The sequence below is a fragment of the Protopterus annectens genome, chromosome 1.part0, assembly GCF_019279795.1.
Source record: "Protopterus annectens isolate FY-2018-M chromosome 1.part0, PAN1.0, whole genome shotgun sequence".
Lineage (NCBI taxonomy): Eukaryota > Metazoa > Chordata > Ceratodontiformes > Protopteridae > Protopterus > Protopterus annectens.
In genome coordinates, this window is record NC_056725.1 from 1683200519 (window position 1) to 1683218472 (window position 17954).

Consider the following 17954-nt stretch of genomic DNA (forward strand, 5'->3'; position numbering starts at 1 on the left):
CACAAATTATGCAAGACCTTCATAAAAGGTGTGAATCATCTGTAGCCCCCTTTAAGAGAACCTATTCAACCATGGGACCTGTCATTAGTTCTACAAGCTCTGACAATGCCACCTTTCAAACCAGCTTCTTTTTGCGACCTCAAATATTTGTCATGGAAAACTTTGTTTTTGGTCGCCATTACTTCTGCCAGACGTATCTCTGAGCTTCAAGCCTTATGTATCAAGAGTCCATACTTGATTTTTCATAGAGAATAGTGTCTTTGAGAACTAATCCTTCATTTTTACCAAAAGTGATCTCTGAAATGTCCATTTATCAAACCATTGAATTGCCAGTTTTCTTCCCCAATCATTCAAACAAAGGAGAGTATTGCCTACATACCTTAGATATTCACAGGCAAATTCGCTTCTACTTGAACAGGACTAAGGCCTCTCGTAAATCAGGCCAGTTATTTTTGGCCTATTCTGGACCTAGATAAGGATGTGCTTGTTGCTAAGGTCACATTGGCTAGATGGTTGAAAGACCTTGTGATCTTAATTTATACATAACGTAATATTCCATTGCCTACTACTGTAAAGGCTTATTCGACAAGGTCAGTGGCAACTTCTGCTGCCTTCCATGCCAGAGCTTCTTTACATGACATCTGTGCAGCTGCAACTTGGGCTACGCCTCATACCTTCGTCAATCATTACAAATTGGATTTGGCCTCCAGGGGAAGAGCATCTTTTGGTTCTATGGTGCTCAGGAATGTCCTTCCATGAGAGCCTGTGTCCCATACGTAAGGAATGAACGAGGATTAACAATATCAGATAAAGAAGTTATGTCTTACCATAAAGTTCCATCTGTATTGTTGATCCTCGTTCAGTTATTACGACCCTCCCTCCTTCCCCCTCCTGTGGCTTCTAGTGGATCTCACCATCCGGTTCTTTTAGGTCATTTGACCAAAGGTAGCCTCTACCTTCTTTTCACTTGCAAACTCAGTCTGAGGTAACAGGGAGAGGGGAATTCTGGGTAAGAGTTTAGCTTGAGAGTTTGTAGCTGACGCGAGCTTGGAAGATGGCCGGCTCTGTTCCGAGGTCGGAACCGATACCCATACGTAATGACTGAACGAGCATCAACAATACAGATGGAACATTATGGTAAGACATAACTTCTTTTTATCTTCCATGCAGACAGGGTTTCCCTCAGGACTAACCCGTCTTTTATGCCCAAGGTGGTATCCAGTGTGGCTTTAAACCAATCCATTCATTTGCCAGCCTTCTTTCTTAATCCTCAGAATAAAGGGGAAGGATCCTGCACTTGCTGGACGTGCACAGACAGCTCAGGTTCTACCTTGACTGGACTAAACCTTTTAGAAAATCTGACCAGCTGCTGGTCAGCTTTGCTACAGGGGCAGAGGGCAAGGCCATTTCGAAACAAACCATTTCTAAATGGATAGCACACTCCATCCATTTCTGCTACGTACACCATGGAATACCTACCCCACAGGGATCAGGCCTCATTCCACCAGGGCTACCTCAACCTCTACAGTTTTTCTCAGGGGAGTCCCTACCAGGGACATCCTGGAAGCTGCAACCTGGAGTTCTGTACAAACGTTCACCAAGCATTATCACATGCCTATCTTTTCCAAATCCAGAGCTGGATTTGCCACAGCAGTCTTACAAGGCCTGCTAGCCAGCCCTACTACTTCTTGACTGCCTCCACCCTTCCTCAGCTTTGGGTTTCAACCCAAGTGGGATGACTGCAACAGTGAAACATGAATAACATAGTACAGTTGTGTACACTTACCATAAATGTAGATGTTCGAGTGTATTCACTGTTGCAGTCCTTGTTGCTCTCCTTCCAGCCCCCTGTCCTTCTATACTTTCTCCTATCCTCTTTTTTTGCCATATTTTATGGAAATGGTATTTACTTTTTACTGGAGGTGTTCCACACCATTTGATTGCTTCCTATTTTGGGGGCTCCTGATATCTGGGGCAAGGAAAATTGATGTAATGGTGTCGGCTGCATGTTGTATACCCCTGATGACCTGATTTCATGGATGAGGCGACCTTATCCAACGCAGAAATCCCAAGAGACTGGTATTCGGGCTGACTGAGGTCTACCTTCAAGCAGATAACCCAAGTGTGATGACTGCAACAGTGAATACACTAGATCATCTACATTGTAAATGTACACAACTGTACTTTTCAGGTATATCTTGAGGGCAGACAGGGGGAGAGAGGCTTAAAGTTTGAGCTAAATTTATCAGCCAGTAGGTTGGCTTATATCTTCAGCTTCAGTGTAGATAACATCATTCACATTCAGCTCAGAGCATTGGTGCATTGTGCGTTTGAGATTACCAACATTTTATTTTATTTATTTATTTTATTTTACATTTGTTAACCGGGCTAGTCTGGCTGGATACATTGTCCATTTTCAGCAGAGGCCCGAGGAGAAAAGCTCCATTAACAGACTAGTAAATTACAATAAAAAGAACAACAATCAAAATAAAAATCAACACAGATGCAATCATACAAAAAAATGTAAACATACAAGCAAATAAAGGACAAAGTTGTTATTGGTGTAGAGAAATGCAGAGGTATTATAACAAGAAAAAAACAATGGAGAGGCAACATTATTTAGTAGTAATTGCTATAATAAGACTGACTCGTAAGGGAAGAAGAATTGAAATAAACTGACAGATAGAGAGTCAAATAAACTTTACACTATTTACAATTTAGAATAGAACAACTTTTGCCAGAGCACTAGTATAGGAGCGAGATAAGCATAGAAGAGATTTGCATAAAGCTAGAAAAAGAAGAGATGACAAATTGCAGAGTTATAGCATGTAGTAGGAGCAAAAAGTGAAAAAAAAGTTCTGCAGGTGGGTCAGGATAGGGGTAATCAAAGGTTGAGAACAACCAGTAGGAGTGAAAAAAGGGGGGGAAACTAGAAATAGGGGAATATTTTGCTGAGCTCAGTCAGGATTAGAGCATGGGCATAGCCAGTGGGTTTGTAAGTGGTTTCTTATTTGTTTTTTGAAAAGGTGAGATGAGCCTAGGGTGGTCAGGTGTATGGGAAGTTTGTTCCAATATGATCCTACAGTGTTGGCAAATAAGGAGTCACCTGCTTTATTGTGGGATTTGAGAGTAGTTACTAGAAGCTTACTGGCTGAGCGAAGGGAAGTGAGATTTTTATATGGGGTGATGAGGTTAAGTATAGGTGTGTTGGATGGGTAATGTAGAATTTTATAAGTGATGACTAATTGTTGTAGAAGTATTATGTTCTGAAGTTCTAGCCAATTGAGTTTTTTTAGATTGAGACAGTGATGAGTACGGAAAGGGGAACCTGTGGCAAACCTGGCAATACTATGGTATGCTGTGTTAAGTTTTTGAAGGTTAGCTCTTGAAAGGTTGATAAAAGATGGAGAGGCATACAGTAGTATGGAGATGAGGTGAGTTTGGGCGAGAGACACTCGGGTAGTGGCAGTAAGAAAAGGCTTTAGTCTGTAGAGGGCACCTATTTTTTATTAACAGTCTTGATGGTAAGATCAATGTGGTAACTAAAAAAATGTAATGTTATTCTTTGGCTTGAGTAGCCATTTTAGCCTCAGATTTGGCTTTGGTGGATTTTTTAAGCTCCTGAGTTTGTTTTAGTGACAAGCCCTCTAGCATTTTGGGAATTACTCTTACTTTTTGTCAAAATTCTTTTCCTTTTGCTTTAAAGCTTGTTGATTATGGTTCCACCACATTTGTTTCCTTTGTTGTGTCTTGATCTGCATGAGGGTGAACTAGTGAGTTGTTGGAGTGGTCAGGCTTGTGTAGTTAGGACCTTTTGTCACAGTGTCTCTCTCTGTTGAGAGCACAGTAGCCCTTGAATGTGATTTTGATTTTAAAAAAGTCGAATTGATATTAGAAGGGAAGAAGTGTCAAACTTAGGAGCCTTCAGAAAGAAAACACACCTGTGTTGATTGCATTATATGTTCTGTTTTGTATGGCCATGTGTCCAAGGATGAGGCTGAAGATAGTTTTGTACCAGCCCTTTAACCTGTTTAACAAATTTTAAATAAGTACATGAATGTTTGACTGTAGCTTTTAGGTACTTATCAGTCAGAAGGCAAACCAACCATCTGATATTGTTAATCCTTGTTCATTCCTTACGCATGGGTATTGGTTCCAAGCTCAGAACCGAGCCGGCCATTTTCCAAGCTTGCGTCAGCTTCAAACTCTCGAGCTAAACTCTTTCCCACAGTCCCTGTTACCTCAGATTTTGTTTGCCGCGTTGCCATTCGGTCGTGTCAAGCTACTTCTCTTGAGCTAAGTACAGTCAATTGTTTAATTACTTTACAGAGTACTTTTCTGTCAGAAAAGTTTATATTTTATTGTCTCTTACCCTATATCATCTAGCGTTCATAATTTCTTCAGGTTTTTTCTGCTTTTTCTTTACTACTTTTAACGCGAGGTATTCTCTCTTTACCATTGTTGGTAATCTTTTTCCCTTTTCTCTCTCATACCTTCAGGTACTCTCTTGTACCATTGTTGGTACTTTTCTATTAATTAATTTGCTATCATGGCAGATAAAAAAGGTAGTCCGGGGTTTAAGCGGTGTTCTGATTGTGGACACAAACTGCTTACTTCTGATGCACACTCCATGTGTTTATTGTTTGGGAGCTTCCCATTTGTCTGTTGACCCGCCCTGTACTATTTGTGAGAACTTTTCTAATAGAACATTGTTGGAAAGGAAAAACAAGCTACTACTGAAGGGACTTCTAAAATCTCCCTTTTCAGAGGCTATTTCTGGGTCGGAGGTCTCAACCCCTCCTAGAGCCCATAAGAAAATGGATGTTCCTACTAAGGCTAAATTTTTGCCTTCGTCCCCGGCTGTGGACGTCCACCAACCAAAACCTAAAAAGGCTAAAGTTTCAACTCCAGAGTTCTCTGTCAGCCCCAGTGCTTTCGGTGTCTAGACCTTCGGCACCGAGGCCTTAGGGATTGTTTAGTGATTTCGGCTCCATCTTCTCCTGCAGCCTTCTATATATCGGCACCGAGGGGCTCCTCGGTTCAGACCATTACCACTGTATCGGCACCGACCGTTCAGTCGGCACAGACCTTGACCGCGTCGGCTCCGAGATTTTCCTCGGAACCGATGCCTTTGTTGTTGACTCCAGTTTTGTCGGTTCCAGCTTCGGCACAAACAGCCACTTCGGCACCGATGACTTCTTCGGTGCAGACAACAGTAGTCCAGTATCTCTTGGCACCGTTGTCCTTGGTGCGGTCAGATGAGATGGGCACCGAGTCTGCCTCTTCTGTGGACAGGCCTGTTTCTCCCTCAGTCTCCATGAGGTCCACTAGAAGCCTTTCCGAACATATGTTGCGTCTTGTGGACCAGGTACTCTTGGCCAGAGGTATCCCACCCCCTCAGGAACTATCCTTCCTTGGGAGGTGATCACCCATCTCCAAAGACCCCTTCTTATTCTCCTCCATTGCCTTTGAAGTCCATGGATATAGCACAGTCTTCCCCTTCTGTGGTTCCCTTTATGGATCTCACTAAGGAACCGCAGTAGCCTTCGTGGCAGGAAAGTTTTGCTATGATCCAGGATGTCAGCTGTGTCACGCATAGCTTGCTGCTCCACAGCCATCCAGGGACTCCGGGTCGGCAGGCTGAGCCACTTAGGGGAGGGGTGACCCCTGTCCTAGACATACACTCCTCTTCGGGTGGACCAGCCTTCCAACTGATGGCGAAGGCTTTCGCTGCTGCTACTGGCGATACTGGGCTATCTATACCTCCGCCCTCCTCTGGTACATTGGTTTCACAAGTCGCATCTAGCGGACACAGGGTGCAAGGGGTGCAGGACATATTCCCTCAGGAATCCCCTTTTCCTTTGTCTTCTCCAGCTTCTCCCGCTGAGGAGGTCCACCGGAAAAGTTCGTGTAAGAGGAAGCACATGGACTCCACAGAGGAGTCCCTCACTGAAGACATAGATTTCGATGAGGGGGAATGATCCCCTCAGTCACCCTCTGAGGTATCCTTTGGTGATATCTTCGAAATCCTGAAACAGAGGTGTGACTGACAGTCCTCTAATCCGACCTCTGAGGAATCTGTGTTCCTGCAGGCCTTTCGCACCCGGCCCCCTACCCCCTGGGTTACTCCACCTGCCGATGAACTTGTCCGGTCCATCGTGCAGCGTGCTTAGAAGGCTCCTGATACCGTCAAAGCTATTACTCGGAGGCCAGATAAGATCTTGTCCCTCCTGCTTCGGGTCCCCATTGGTCCAAAGGTCTTCCTGTGGATGCTTTGGTGGTGGCGGCCGCAACAAAAAAGGATCTGGCAGAAGAGGAAAGCCAGACTGTCCATCCACCCAACAGAGTGTCCCGGGCGCTGGACAGTATAGTGAAGCACACCTTTGCTTCAGTGATCTTTGCTATCGGGTCCCTGAATTATATGGCACATTTTACCAGGCTTCAAAGGGATCTGGTTTCTGAGCTCTCTGAAACCTTGGCTGGTGCCGTGTCTGATGAGGACCGTGACAAAGTGGCCTCTCAGCTGGCCACCATTGAGTCTTTATCTACCTCCTCTATGCGACTGATATCTCACGCATCAGAAAGAGCAGCTAGTGCAGCGGGTTCAGCTGCGGTCTTGAGATGCCATGCCTGGATGCGCTTGTGCAACTTCGCGGAACCCTTTGTCTTCTTTTCTTAATGCCCCCATTGAGGCCTCCTCGTTGTTTGGGCCCAAAGTTAAAAGCACACTGGCCAGATGTGAACAGGACGGTAAGACCCTTTCTGCCGTAGGTGTCCATTATTCTTCCCCTCAACGTGGTTTCTCCTGAAACCAAAAGAGTGGGAAGATATGGTTCAAGAAATCTGAGTCCTTTCCATGCCACACAGGCTGAGTTCTCCCCCAGAGACAGAGGGGGAAACTCACAGGGAAGATGCTCCTTTCGGGGCAGAGGGGCTCCGCGTAACCAGGGTTCCAGGGATTCTTTCCCTGGTAAATCCTACCAGCGCTCCTGAAGAGCGGCCCAACTCCTTTTTGGGGGACGTTTCTCCTTGTACGCTTCTGCCTGGCTAACCATCACCACCAATTCCTGGGTACAAAGGATTATAACCAGAGGTTATCATATCCCCTTCAATCTTTGTCCCGTCCCTTCAAAAAACCTTCCCGACATTCCACCCAGTCAAAGGGAAGAAGCAGGGAAGCAGCACTAGAGATAAAAAAGCTGCTAAGAAAGAGTCATCCAAATAGTCCCTCCAGACCAGATAGGATCCGGATTCTACTCAAGACTATTTTTGGTGCCAAAGAAAACCGGGGACTGGAGACCAATTTTGGATCTCAGTGTACTGAACAAGTTTGTGAGAGTACAAAAATTTCGGATGGTCACAATACAGTCTATCCTCCCGCTTTTGGAAAAAGACTATTGGATGTGCTCTATAGATCTTCAAGATGCGTACTACCACATAAAGGTGGACAGGCCATCAAGAAGATTTCTGCACTTCTCTGCGGGTGCCAGTCACTACCAGTTCAGAGTACTGCCCTTCAGACTCTCTACAGCCCCCAGTGTGTTCACAAAGTGCATGGCAGTTGTCACAGCTCACTTGTGACTTCAAGGATTCCAGGTGTTTCCATTCCTAGACGACTGCCTCATTTCCACCCCCACCAGATATCTACTGGAAAAAGCCTTGGCATACTCTCTCCTCACTGCTCAAAGGCTAGGCATAACCATAATCTGGCAGAAGTCCAATCTCACCCCATCTCAGTCGACAGAATTGATAGGGGTTATCTTGGATACAAAAAACTGCAGAGCTGCTATTCCAGAGCACAGAATTCTAAGGATAAAGCAACAACTAATTCCAATCCTTTCAAAGGAAAAATCCACGGCTCACTCGGTTCTACAGCTGTTGGGTTCCATGGCAGCCTCCATCACCATTGTTCCCCTGGCCAGGTTTCACATGAGGCTTCTACAATGGCTACTGCTCACCCAGTGGTATCCCTTTCAGCATCCTCTTTCAGCCATGATTCGAGTAACCCACAGGTGCAAACAGGATTTAATTTGGTGGATGACACACAATCTCTCACAATGGTCTCGCCCCTTCTCCCCCCAGCAACCCAAGGCCACAGTGACCACGGACGCCTCCCTGATGGGGTGGGGGGGGGGGCTATGTCGGGGACAGACTGTCCAAGGCACTTGGTCTGAACTGGAGGCCCATCTGCATATAAATGTTCTAGAGCTGAAGGCGGTGCTTCTGGCGTTGGAAGCATTCCATCCCCTGCTGCCATCTGGGACAATTGCGATTCAATCAGACAACATGGCGGTGGTCTGGTACATCAACGAGCAAGGTGGAAGCACATCTTACCCCCTTTGTCGAGAGGCCATGAGGATATGGCAATGGGCGATGGCTACCACCTGTTTTCATTCCCGGGAGTTCCAACATGATAGCAGACAGACTCAGCAGGTGCATTCTTCAACCTCACGAGTGGTCCTTGAATCCCTTGATAGCGGCAGAGATCTTCCACCGCTGGGGCCATCCTTGCTTCGACCTTTTTGCATCCCCGACCAACTACAAATGCAGCAACTACTTCGCCCTGATCCCCCCTCCAGGACAGTCACCCAGGGATGCTCTAGTCCACTTTTGGCCCTCAGGTCTTCTTTACGCATTTCCACCCTTTCCCCTCATTCTCCAGTTTCTGAAGAAAGCCCGTCGGTTGAAGAGCAAGTTGATCCTAATAGCACCATATTGGCCTCGACAGATTTGTTTCCCCTTCCTTTGGCCTCATCTACTAGATTGACCATGGATTCTCCATCCAACCCCGGAGTTGATCTCACACCTACAGAACCTGATTCATCCCATCCTGAACAGCCTGAAGCTCATGGCTTAGCTACTCCAGTTCCCTTGATTGCCAGGCAAAATGATCTTTCCCTACCATTACGTGATATTCTCATTGCTTCTCATAAGTCTTCCACTAGAATTACTTATCTGGGCAAGTGGAAAAGATTTACCTGTTGGCTGAAAGATAAACAAGTAGACCCCTTTTCAGCACCAGTGTTGATAATACTAGACTCTCTGGCCGACCTTTTTCAATCAGGTCTATCGGCCTCTACCATTAGAGTTCATTTGGCTGCAATTTCTAATTTTCATGAGGGTGTCCAGGATTCCTCTCATGTCCTATAAATTGTGCAAGACCTTCATAAAAGGTGTGAATCATCTGAAGCCACCTTTTATATAACCTGTTCAACCATGGGATTTATCATTAGTTCTACAAGCTCTGACAATGTCACCTTTTGAACCAGCCTCTTCTTGCGACCTTAAGTATTTGTCATGGAAAACCTTGTTTTTGGTCACTATTACTTCTGCCAGACGTATTTCTGAACTTCAAGCTTTATGTATCAAGAGTCCATACTTGATTTTTCATAGAGATAGTGTGTCTCTGAGAACTAATCCGTCATTTCTGTCTAAAGTGATCACTGAAATGTCCATTAATCAAGCCATTGAATTGCCAGATGTCCTTCATGGATGCATCTGCAGTCATAACAAATGGGTTGTCCTGTCGTCAGGCAGCCCTTCGGTCGGCCGGATTCCAAAGTCTGGGTCCGGCTTCGGCTGATGTCGCACTTCACCCGACGTCATCTCTGCTGGTCTTCGGGTATAAAGGCATCAGCCGACGCCATTTTCCCCAGTCTTTCTTGCCGCGTGGCGCCCAAAGCAGAAGCTGTTTGCAAGTGCCGGTCGGTCAGATCCAGAGATTACTACTACCGAATACTACTTCGAAGACTTCTAAAAAGCTAAGTACCCCGTTGGGGACTCTTTCTTGCCTCAGCCGATGTCAGAAAAAGTCAATAACTGTTTAACTTGTGGGAAACAAATACCTCATAAAGATTTCCACTCTGTTTGCCTTGCTTAGGCCCAGACCACGACGTAGCAGCCTGTTCGGCCTGTGCTTCCTTCAACCGACGAACGCTTAGGTGTCGGTCGGAGTTTGCTGAACAGTTTTTCGGCTCAGATTTTGCGTACATTATGTCGTCAGATCCTCCGACTACCCAAATTGTTAAAAAACGCAAAGAAAAAGGCCGACACTCGCGGTCCGCGGTTTCGGCCGAAACCACTGTTAAGCAAGCCGCGAGTGTCTCGGTTTCGGCCGAAACCGAGAAAACTGGTCAATCTTCAGCCGAATCCATGACTACTTCTGAGGCTCCTGCTTCCTTATCTGAATCAGCCTCAGAAATTTTGCCTACAACTGTGGTTCCCACTGATCTATCAGACACCATCCCCTTGGATATCTCTACCCCAGCACGTGGTGCTGCTAGGCCTCCTGCAGCCATGTCTATTAAGGCCTTTGCCAGGGCTAAAGCAGCCAAATCAGCTAAATCAGTGCCTGTTAAACCAACCTCACTCAGGCCCACTTCTAGTTCTCAAATGCTTACTCTGGCAGAAGAATTAATATCCTTAATTAGGGGATCCCAATCTCACCCAGACAGGGCCTCTCAGCCCCCAGAAAAGAGACCTAGAGCAGAGCCCCCCGAGCCTGTGTCCTCTGATGATTCTGCGGATGACTCAGACATTACAGACCAGCCAGAGGCTCCTTTTTCCAATTATGAAGATTCAGATGCTGAAGAATCCATTCCAGCTGCCTCTCCACCAGAGGAATTCTCTTTTGGGGAAACCTTACATGCCATGAGAGAACAATTCCAATGGCAGGGACAAGATTTCTCAGATTCAAGAAAAAGGCTTAGGACCTTTCTGCACTTACCACAACATAGGCCCCTAGCTATACCTCCTGTCCTTTCTGTTGTGGACGATGCATTTAATGATGTCTGCACTGCTCCTGATTCTTTACCTCCAGCCCCTGCCAAACCAGATAGATTTTACAGGGTGCCAGACACTCATCACCACCTATACAAGGCCCCACTTTCTGACCCCGAAACTATATCCCAGGGGCCTAAGGCAGTAGCCTCGACCACAGCAAAAAACCCTATTCCTTCTGAAAGGGAATCCAGGTCCTTAGAGAGATGGGGGAAAAAAGTCTACACCTCTGCTACTCTCTCTGCTAGAGCTTTAAACTGTCAGTTTCACATGATCCAATACCAAGAGTTTATGCTTGATCAGTTAATTAAAAAGCTGTCCTCTGATGAATCTTTAGACAAGAAATGTGTATTAGAAATGGTGAATAACATACAACAGGTTAGTAACCATTCTTTAAAATGTGGCTATGATGCACTGGAGGCTTCATTTAGATCAGCCATGACTGGCACAGTGATAAGAAGGCATGCATGGTTGAAAGAACAGGTCTTGCCGGATCATGTTAAAGCTAAGCTATTGGATGCTCCTATGGATAAGGCCAGTCTATTTGGGGAACCTGCCCAGCAGGTAATAAAGAAAATGGAAGAGAAGGCAAAATCTGTACAAACAGTTAAAGATTTTCTACAGGTTCAGCCCCCAAGGTTTAGCAGGAACTGGCCTGCCAAGAATTGGTCCTTTCCTGACTCCACAAGATCCCAAAGGGGCAGGAACAGACACTCTAGGGGCAGAAATCAATCCAGAGGAGGTGCCTACAGAGGACGACAGTGGCAAGGCAATAACCGAGGCACAGACGCAACCACTGCCACTGCAACAGGACAATCACAGTGACTTGGCTCTGACTCCGCCTACCAGGGAGCAATTAGCAGCACCATTAGGCGGAAAGTTAGCCTTATTCTCAAAATTGGCACTATATTACAAAAGACAAGTGGATTTTGCAAACCATACACCAAGGCTACGGTTCCACTTCCACACCTTACCAGTAAAAGAGGAATGCCAAACCTGCCCCCAAATCAAAAATAGAAGCCCTGCACCAGACAGCAGAATTAATAAAGATGAGAGCTGTGGAAAGGGTACCAATAACAGAACAGGGCAAAGGATTCTACTCCAGACTCTTCCTAGTACCAAGAAAAGAAAAAACTGGAGACCTATTCTCGACCTGTCCATCTTAAACACATACATCATTGTCCCAAAATTCAAAATGCTGACCCTACAGCAACTTCTTCCCATGCTGGGCAAGGAGTGTTGGCTGGTAACTCTAGATCTCAAGGAGGCATACCTGCACGTCCCCATTCGACCAAATTGCAGAAGATACCTCAGATTTCTTGCAGGATCAGAGCATTATCAATTCTCAGCATTGCCCTTTGGCTTATCCACTGCCCAGAGTATTCACAAAATGCCTGGCATCAGTAATCGCTCACTGCAGAGTACAGGGAATCCAAATTTATCCATACCTGGACGACTGCCTGTTACAAGCGGACAACAAAAGCAAGCTGACAACAGATTTACAAAGGGTCATTTACTTGCTACAAGCCCTGGGATACACAGTCAATTTTCAAAAGTCAAGACTGATACCATCCCAGACAAGAACTTTCTTGGGCGCGGAATTGGACACAGTAAAACAGATGGCATTCCTCACTGCAGAAAAACAAAAAGAACTTCCTCTTTACTTCTTGGCATTAACAAAGCAGAACTAACAGCAAGAAAAGTTCTGCAGGCCTTGGGCTTCATGGCATCATGCATAATCTTGGTCCCACATGCCAGACTACATATGAGGAAGTTACAGTGGTACCTAAAGAATTTATGGTCTCAACACAGGCACAGCTTAGAAACAGAAATACCACTAATCCCATGCTTAAAACAGGAGCTCCTATGGTGGGCTCGGGCATGCCAGTCAAACCCAGGCTTACCCTTCCACAACTTTCAAGCAAACCAAACCATCACAACGGATGCCTCAGACCTAGGATGGGGGGCACACATGCTGGACAAATGCGTACAAGGACTGTGGACTCAGGACCAGCTGCACCTGCACATAAACCAAAAAGAAATGCTGGCAGTAAAACTGGCAATCCTAAAATTCAGACCATTCCTCAAAGAAGGCCATTTGATGATAAGGACAGACAACACCACAGTCATGTGGTACATCAACAAACAGGGAGGCACTCATTCTTACCCCTATGCAGAATGACTTTGGACCTTTGGAATCTGGCTCTCAGCTGCAACATCCAGTTACAGGCAATATTTGTACCGGAAAAGAGAACACCCTAGCAGACATTTTAAGCAGAACCACCTCGGATGCTCACGAATGGATGCTACACCCGGACATCTTCAAGGCCATCACAAAGAAATGGGGAATGCCACAAATAGATCTATTCGCTTCCCCACAAAATCACCAGCTCAAAAAATTCTGCACAAGGACATTCCACCCACTTGCATGGAAGGTGGACTCTCTATCTTTCAGCTGGAAAGGCCTGACAGCATACGCATTCCCACCTCTTCCCTTGATGCACAAGGTACTACTGAAAATCAAAGAGGAACGTCCAAGGATAATTCTGATAGCTCCGAACTGGCCAAGACAACACTGGTACCCATTGCTGAGGAGCATGTCTCGGGAGAAAATGTGGTCAATACCCCTGATGCCTCTGATGTTAACTCAGAACAACTACAACATCATACATCCAAACCTAAAAACCTTGCAACTGACTGCCTGGAACATCACATAGCAGTAACTAACCCAGAACTTTCACAAAGGGTTAAAGACATTATCCTTGAAGCCCGCAGACCTTCTACAAGAAGGAACTATGCAGGAAAATGGAAAAGGTTCATCAATTGGAGTACTGAAAGAGGAAAAGATGTGTCGAACATAGATATTGCTAACATCCTGGAGTACTTGGCAGAGCTTCTACATACAGGCCTGTCCTATTCCTCCATCAAGATACATGCATCAGCTATTTCAGCAGAATACAGCTTTGATCCTCCTGTCTTTTCACATCCTCTACTCAGGCAGTTTCTCAGAGGGATCAAGAATGTAAAACCTCCTAGGAAACCACCATTACCAGCATGGGACTTGAACTTTGTACTAGAAAAGTTGACACTCCCTCCGTTTGAACCAGCAGCAACAGCAGATCTACAACACCTGTCATGGAAAACTGCTTTCCTACTGGCTATTACTTCAGCAAGGAGGGTTTCGGAACTACAGGCCTTAATGGCAGTGCAACCCTTCCTAATCTTCCACCAAGATAGGGTGTCCATGAGAACTAATCCTACATTTATGCCTAAGGTGGTATCCAGAGTGTCTTTAAACCAGGCAATCCACCTACCTACCTTCTTTCCCAATCCACAAAACACAGGTGAAAGAATAATGCATACCTTGGATGTACACAGACAGTTACGCTACTACCTGGACAGAACCAAAGGTAACAGAAAAACTGACCAGCTCTTTGTAGCCTATGCAACAGGAAGGGAAGGAAAAGCAATTTCCAAACAGACAATCTCCAAATGGATAGGAAATTGCATAAGATTCTGTTACTCCTACCATGGAAAACCAATTCCACAGAACATAAGACCTCATTCTACAAGGGCTACAGCCACTACCACAGCTTTCTTAAGAGGAGTGGCAACCAAGGACATTATTGAGGCGGCTACTTGGACTTCCGTGCATACATTTGCCAAGCATTATAATTTACCTCTATATTCTAGATCCCAAGCAGGTTTTGCCACTGCTGGTACTGCAAGGGATCCTGACTACACCATAATCATTATTCCTCCTCCCCTAGTTTGGCTATGGTATTCTACCCATTTGTTATGACTGCAGATGCATCCACGAAGGACATAGTACAGTTTTGTACCTACCATAAATGTAGATGTCCGAACTGGATAGCATCTGCAGTCAGGATTACCCTCCCTCCTTCCCCTCTGCGGTACTCCTAGGGTACTTACCCTCCTAATAGCTAGCTGGGGGGGGGGGGAGTCTCTTATGGTGTATTTGTTTGTATATATGTACATACATGTTTATATTTTGTGTTTGCCTTCTACTATTTTGGAAACATTGGCTTTTATCCAAAATTTAGCTTTCCAAGAGGGCAATTGGCATCTGGGGCAAGAAACACTGAGGAAAATGGCGTCGGCTGATGCCTTTATACCCGAAGACCAGCAGAGATGACGTCGGGTGAAGTGCGACATCAGCCGAAGCCGGACCCAGACTTTGGAATCCGGCCGACCGAAGGGCTGCCTGACGACAGGACAACCCATTTGTTATGACTGCAGATGCTATCCAGTTCGGACATCTACATTTATGGTAGGTACAAAACTGTACTTTTTCTTTCCCAGTCATTCAAACAGAGGAGAGTATTGCCTACATACCCTGGATATCCACAGGCAAATCTGTTTTTACTTAAACAGGACTAAACCCTTTCGTAAATCTGACCAGTTATTTTTGGCCTTTTCTGGACCTAGATTAGGATCTGCTGTTGCTAAGGTCACATTAGCTAGATGGTTGAAGGACTGTGTGACCTTTATTCATACACAACGTAATATCTCCTTGCCTACTACCATGAAAGCTCATTCAACAAGGTTGGTGGCAACTTCTGCTGCCTTCCATGCCAGAGCTTCTTTACATGACATCTTTGCAGCTGCAACTTGGGCTATGCCTCATACCTTCATCAATCATTACAAATTGGATTTGGTCTCCAGGGGAAGAGCATCTTTTGGTTCTATGGTGCTCAGGAATGTCCTTCCATGAGAGCCTCCCAGGAATAGAGGTAGCTGGGGACTCTGTCCCATGCGTAAGGAATGAACGAGGATTAACAGTATCAGATAAAGAAGTTATGTCTTACCATAACATTCCATCTGTATTGTTGATCCTCGTTCAGTCATTACGACCCTCCCTCCTTCCCCCTCCTGTGGTTTCTAGTGGATCTCACCATCTGGTCCTCTTAGGTTATTTGACCAGAGGTAGCCTCTACCTTCTTTGACTTGCAAACTCAATCTGAGGTAACAGGGAGAGAAGGATTGTGGGTAAGAGTTTAGCTCGAGAGTTTGAAGCTGACGCGAGCTTGGAAAATGGCCGGCTCGGTTCTGAGCTCGGAACCGATACCCATACGTAATGACTGAATGAGGATCAACAATACAGATGGAACGTTATGGTAAGACATAACTTCTTTTTCTTTCTAGTCCCTGGAGGTATTTTAACTCTGATTTCAGCAGTACTCAGCCTTCTTGGTATGTTTTTGATCCCCACATTGTGTCTTGCTTGTCAAAAGTCATCTTAACCTCTGGTTAGAAAGAATGTTAAGAAGTGGGGACTGTCCATTTTTATCTGATGATGATAGTTATCCAATCAGTATTGCTGGTTTTTAGTCATGTTAAGCATGTATTTAATCTTTGTGTCTGCTTTCTAGGAGCTATTGTGCCCCCTACAAAGCATCGTGGTGGATCACCTTATCACCAGTTTGATATTATGGGTGACTCGCTTGCCACAAATCCTGGTCCTGGCAGTGACAGCTGGTTGTCTGCAAAATCGTCACCGACAAACAAGCTTGGAAACAAGTCCACAAATCCCAGCTGGCCTCCAGGTATGTTTAAACATAGTCCAGCCTTCCTGTTAATATGTTTTTACTCCTAATTCTATAAGGCTGTTGTAAGTACTGAATGTGAGATGTTGTTTTATAGTGCATCACCTGTCAAGCAGCTCTGTTGTAACTTAGTCTTTAGTTAATTGACTTCATGGGAGACTGCCTTCAGCAGCACACAGCAGGACTTTCTACCTGAATACTAATTAGTTACACTTTGTGTCTAAGTTAACAAACTTAAGGGTAGAGTAACATGAGTCCTTACTCGGTACTTAAGTGAATTTCAGTTTCTTTTTTTAGTTTCCAGGGCACTCATGCACAGTTGAGTTGGGATTCACATGTTCCTGCATATTTTGTAGCTTTAACAACTACTAGACATGTATTCACTCATAAAGAGGGAAAGAAAGCTATTAGGAAAGCTGGATGACTGCTCACATTCTTAAGGCTTAGATTTAGGAATGGTCCAACAGACGCAATGGTTAATTTATTTATTTATTTATTTACTATTTATTTTACATTTGTTTACTGGAGCGGTCCAGCTGTACAGAGCTGTCCATTTTCAGCAGAAGCCCGGAGAGAAAAGCTCCAGAATAATTGCTAACATACTATACATAAGGTATTTACATGAGCATTGTGGTTTACACATACAGTTATAAAGTATAGCAAGTAACATATGATTGCATAAAATATTTACATAAGCATAGTGGTTTAGACATGTAATTAAAAGTATAGCAGGTAGTACAGTATGATTGTTGTTTATACAGTATGTTTAGTAGAGATAATCTTGAAGATTTACTTGAAGATAAGACAAGAAAGGAAAAACTAGCCAAATAATCTTGAAGATGTAATGAAGATAAGAGAAGAAAGGAAAAACTAAAAATTCTAGCCAGTTTGTCAAAGGTGGAGAATATAGACAAGTCTGTGTGAGGTTCACTGACATTTTAAGGGAAAGCTTTTCAACTTAATGGGAAGAGTAAGTTGGAATTCATTATCAGCGGAACAGCTTCCCTTTCTAAGGGGATGGGAGTGGTCTGTGATGGGTGGTTATAATCCAAGCAAGCTATGAGTGATGTGAAGTATAAAATATTGCAGTCATACTTTGCATTGTACACTGTTGTCTTCTTTATTTTCCACATTTTATGCTGCCGCAGTAGAAACTGCATGACTTCTGGCTGTGGGTTTAATTGTAGTGCTGCTTGGACTATGCCAGTCCAACCACTTGCAGCCTGGATGGTGAAAGAAAACAGTACACTCATCTCCATTTCAGGAAGTCAGCTCCAGGAAGCTTCTTGGCTGTGTTTGATAGCCAATTAAAATGTGATCTATGTATCAGTGGTGTTATTGAGACAATAGAGAGATTTATAAGTGTATTGTTCCTTACAGATAGGGCCAGGTTTTCTTCCTCTTACTGTCCGGTCTGTATGTTCCCACTTTCTTACTGTATTGCCACCATTTCTTCAGCATAAACATAAGAATGCATACAGTAGAACTGCTTGCTTTACCATTGGGCATCATGACAAGATGTGCCATTGATGCCCTGACTGAAATCACCGTTGCAGTATTCCTGACACATGAGTTGCAACCACTGACATCTGGCTGGGGTACCAAAGC

The 17954-nt window shown here is 44.7% G+C and overlaps 1 protein-coding gene across 1 annotated transcript in view; it reads left to right on the forward strand.

The window, feature by feature from the left end:
* Nucleotides 1-17954, forward strand: part of TNRC6B (trinucleotide repeat containing adaptor 6B) — a 2803754-nt gene that overhangs the window by 1962029 nt on the left and 823771 nt on the right. Inside the window, exon 15 of the mRNA XM_044074422.1 lies at nucleotides 16173-16346. Coding sequence (XP_043930357.1) covers nucleotides 16173-16346 — 174 coding nt within the window. The remainder of the gene's footprint in view (nucleotides 1-16172; nucleotides 16347-17954) is intronic.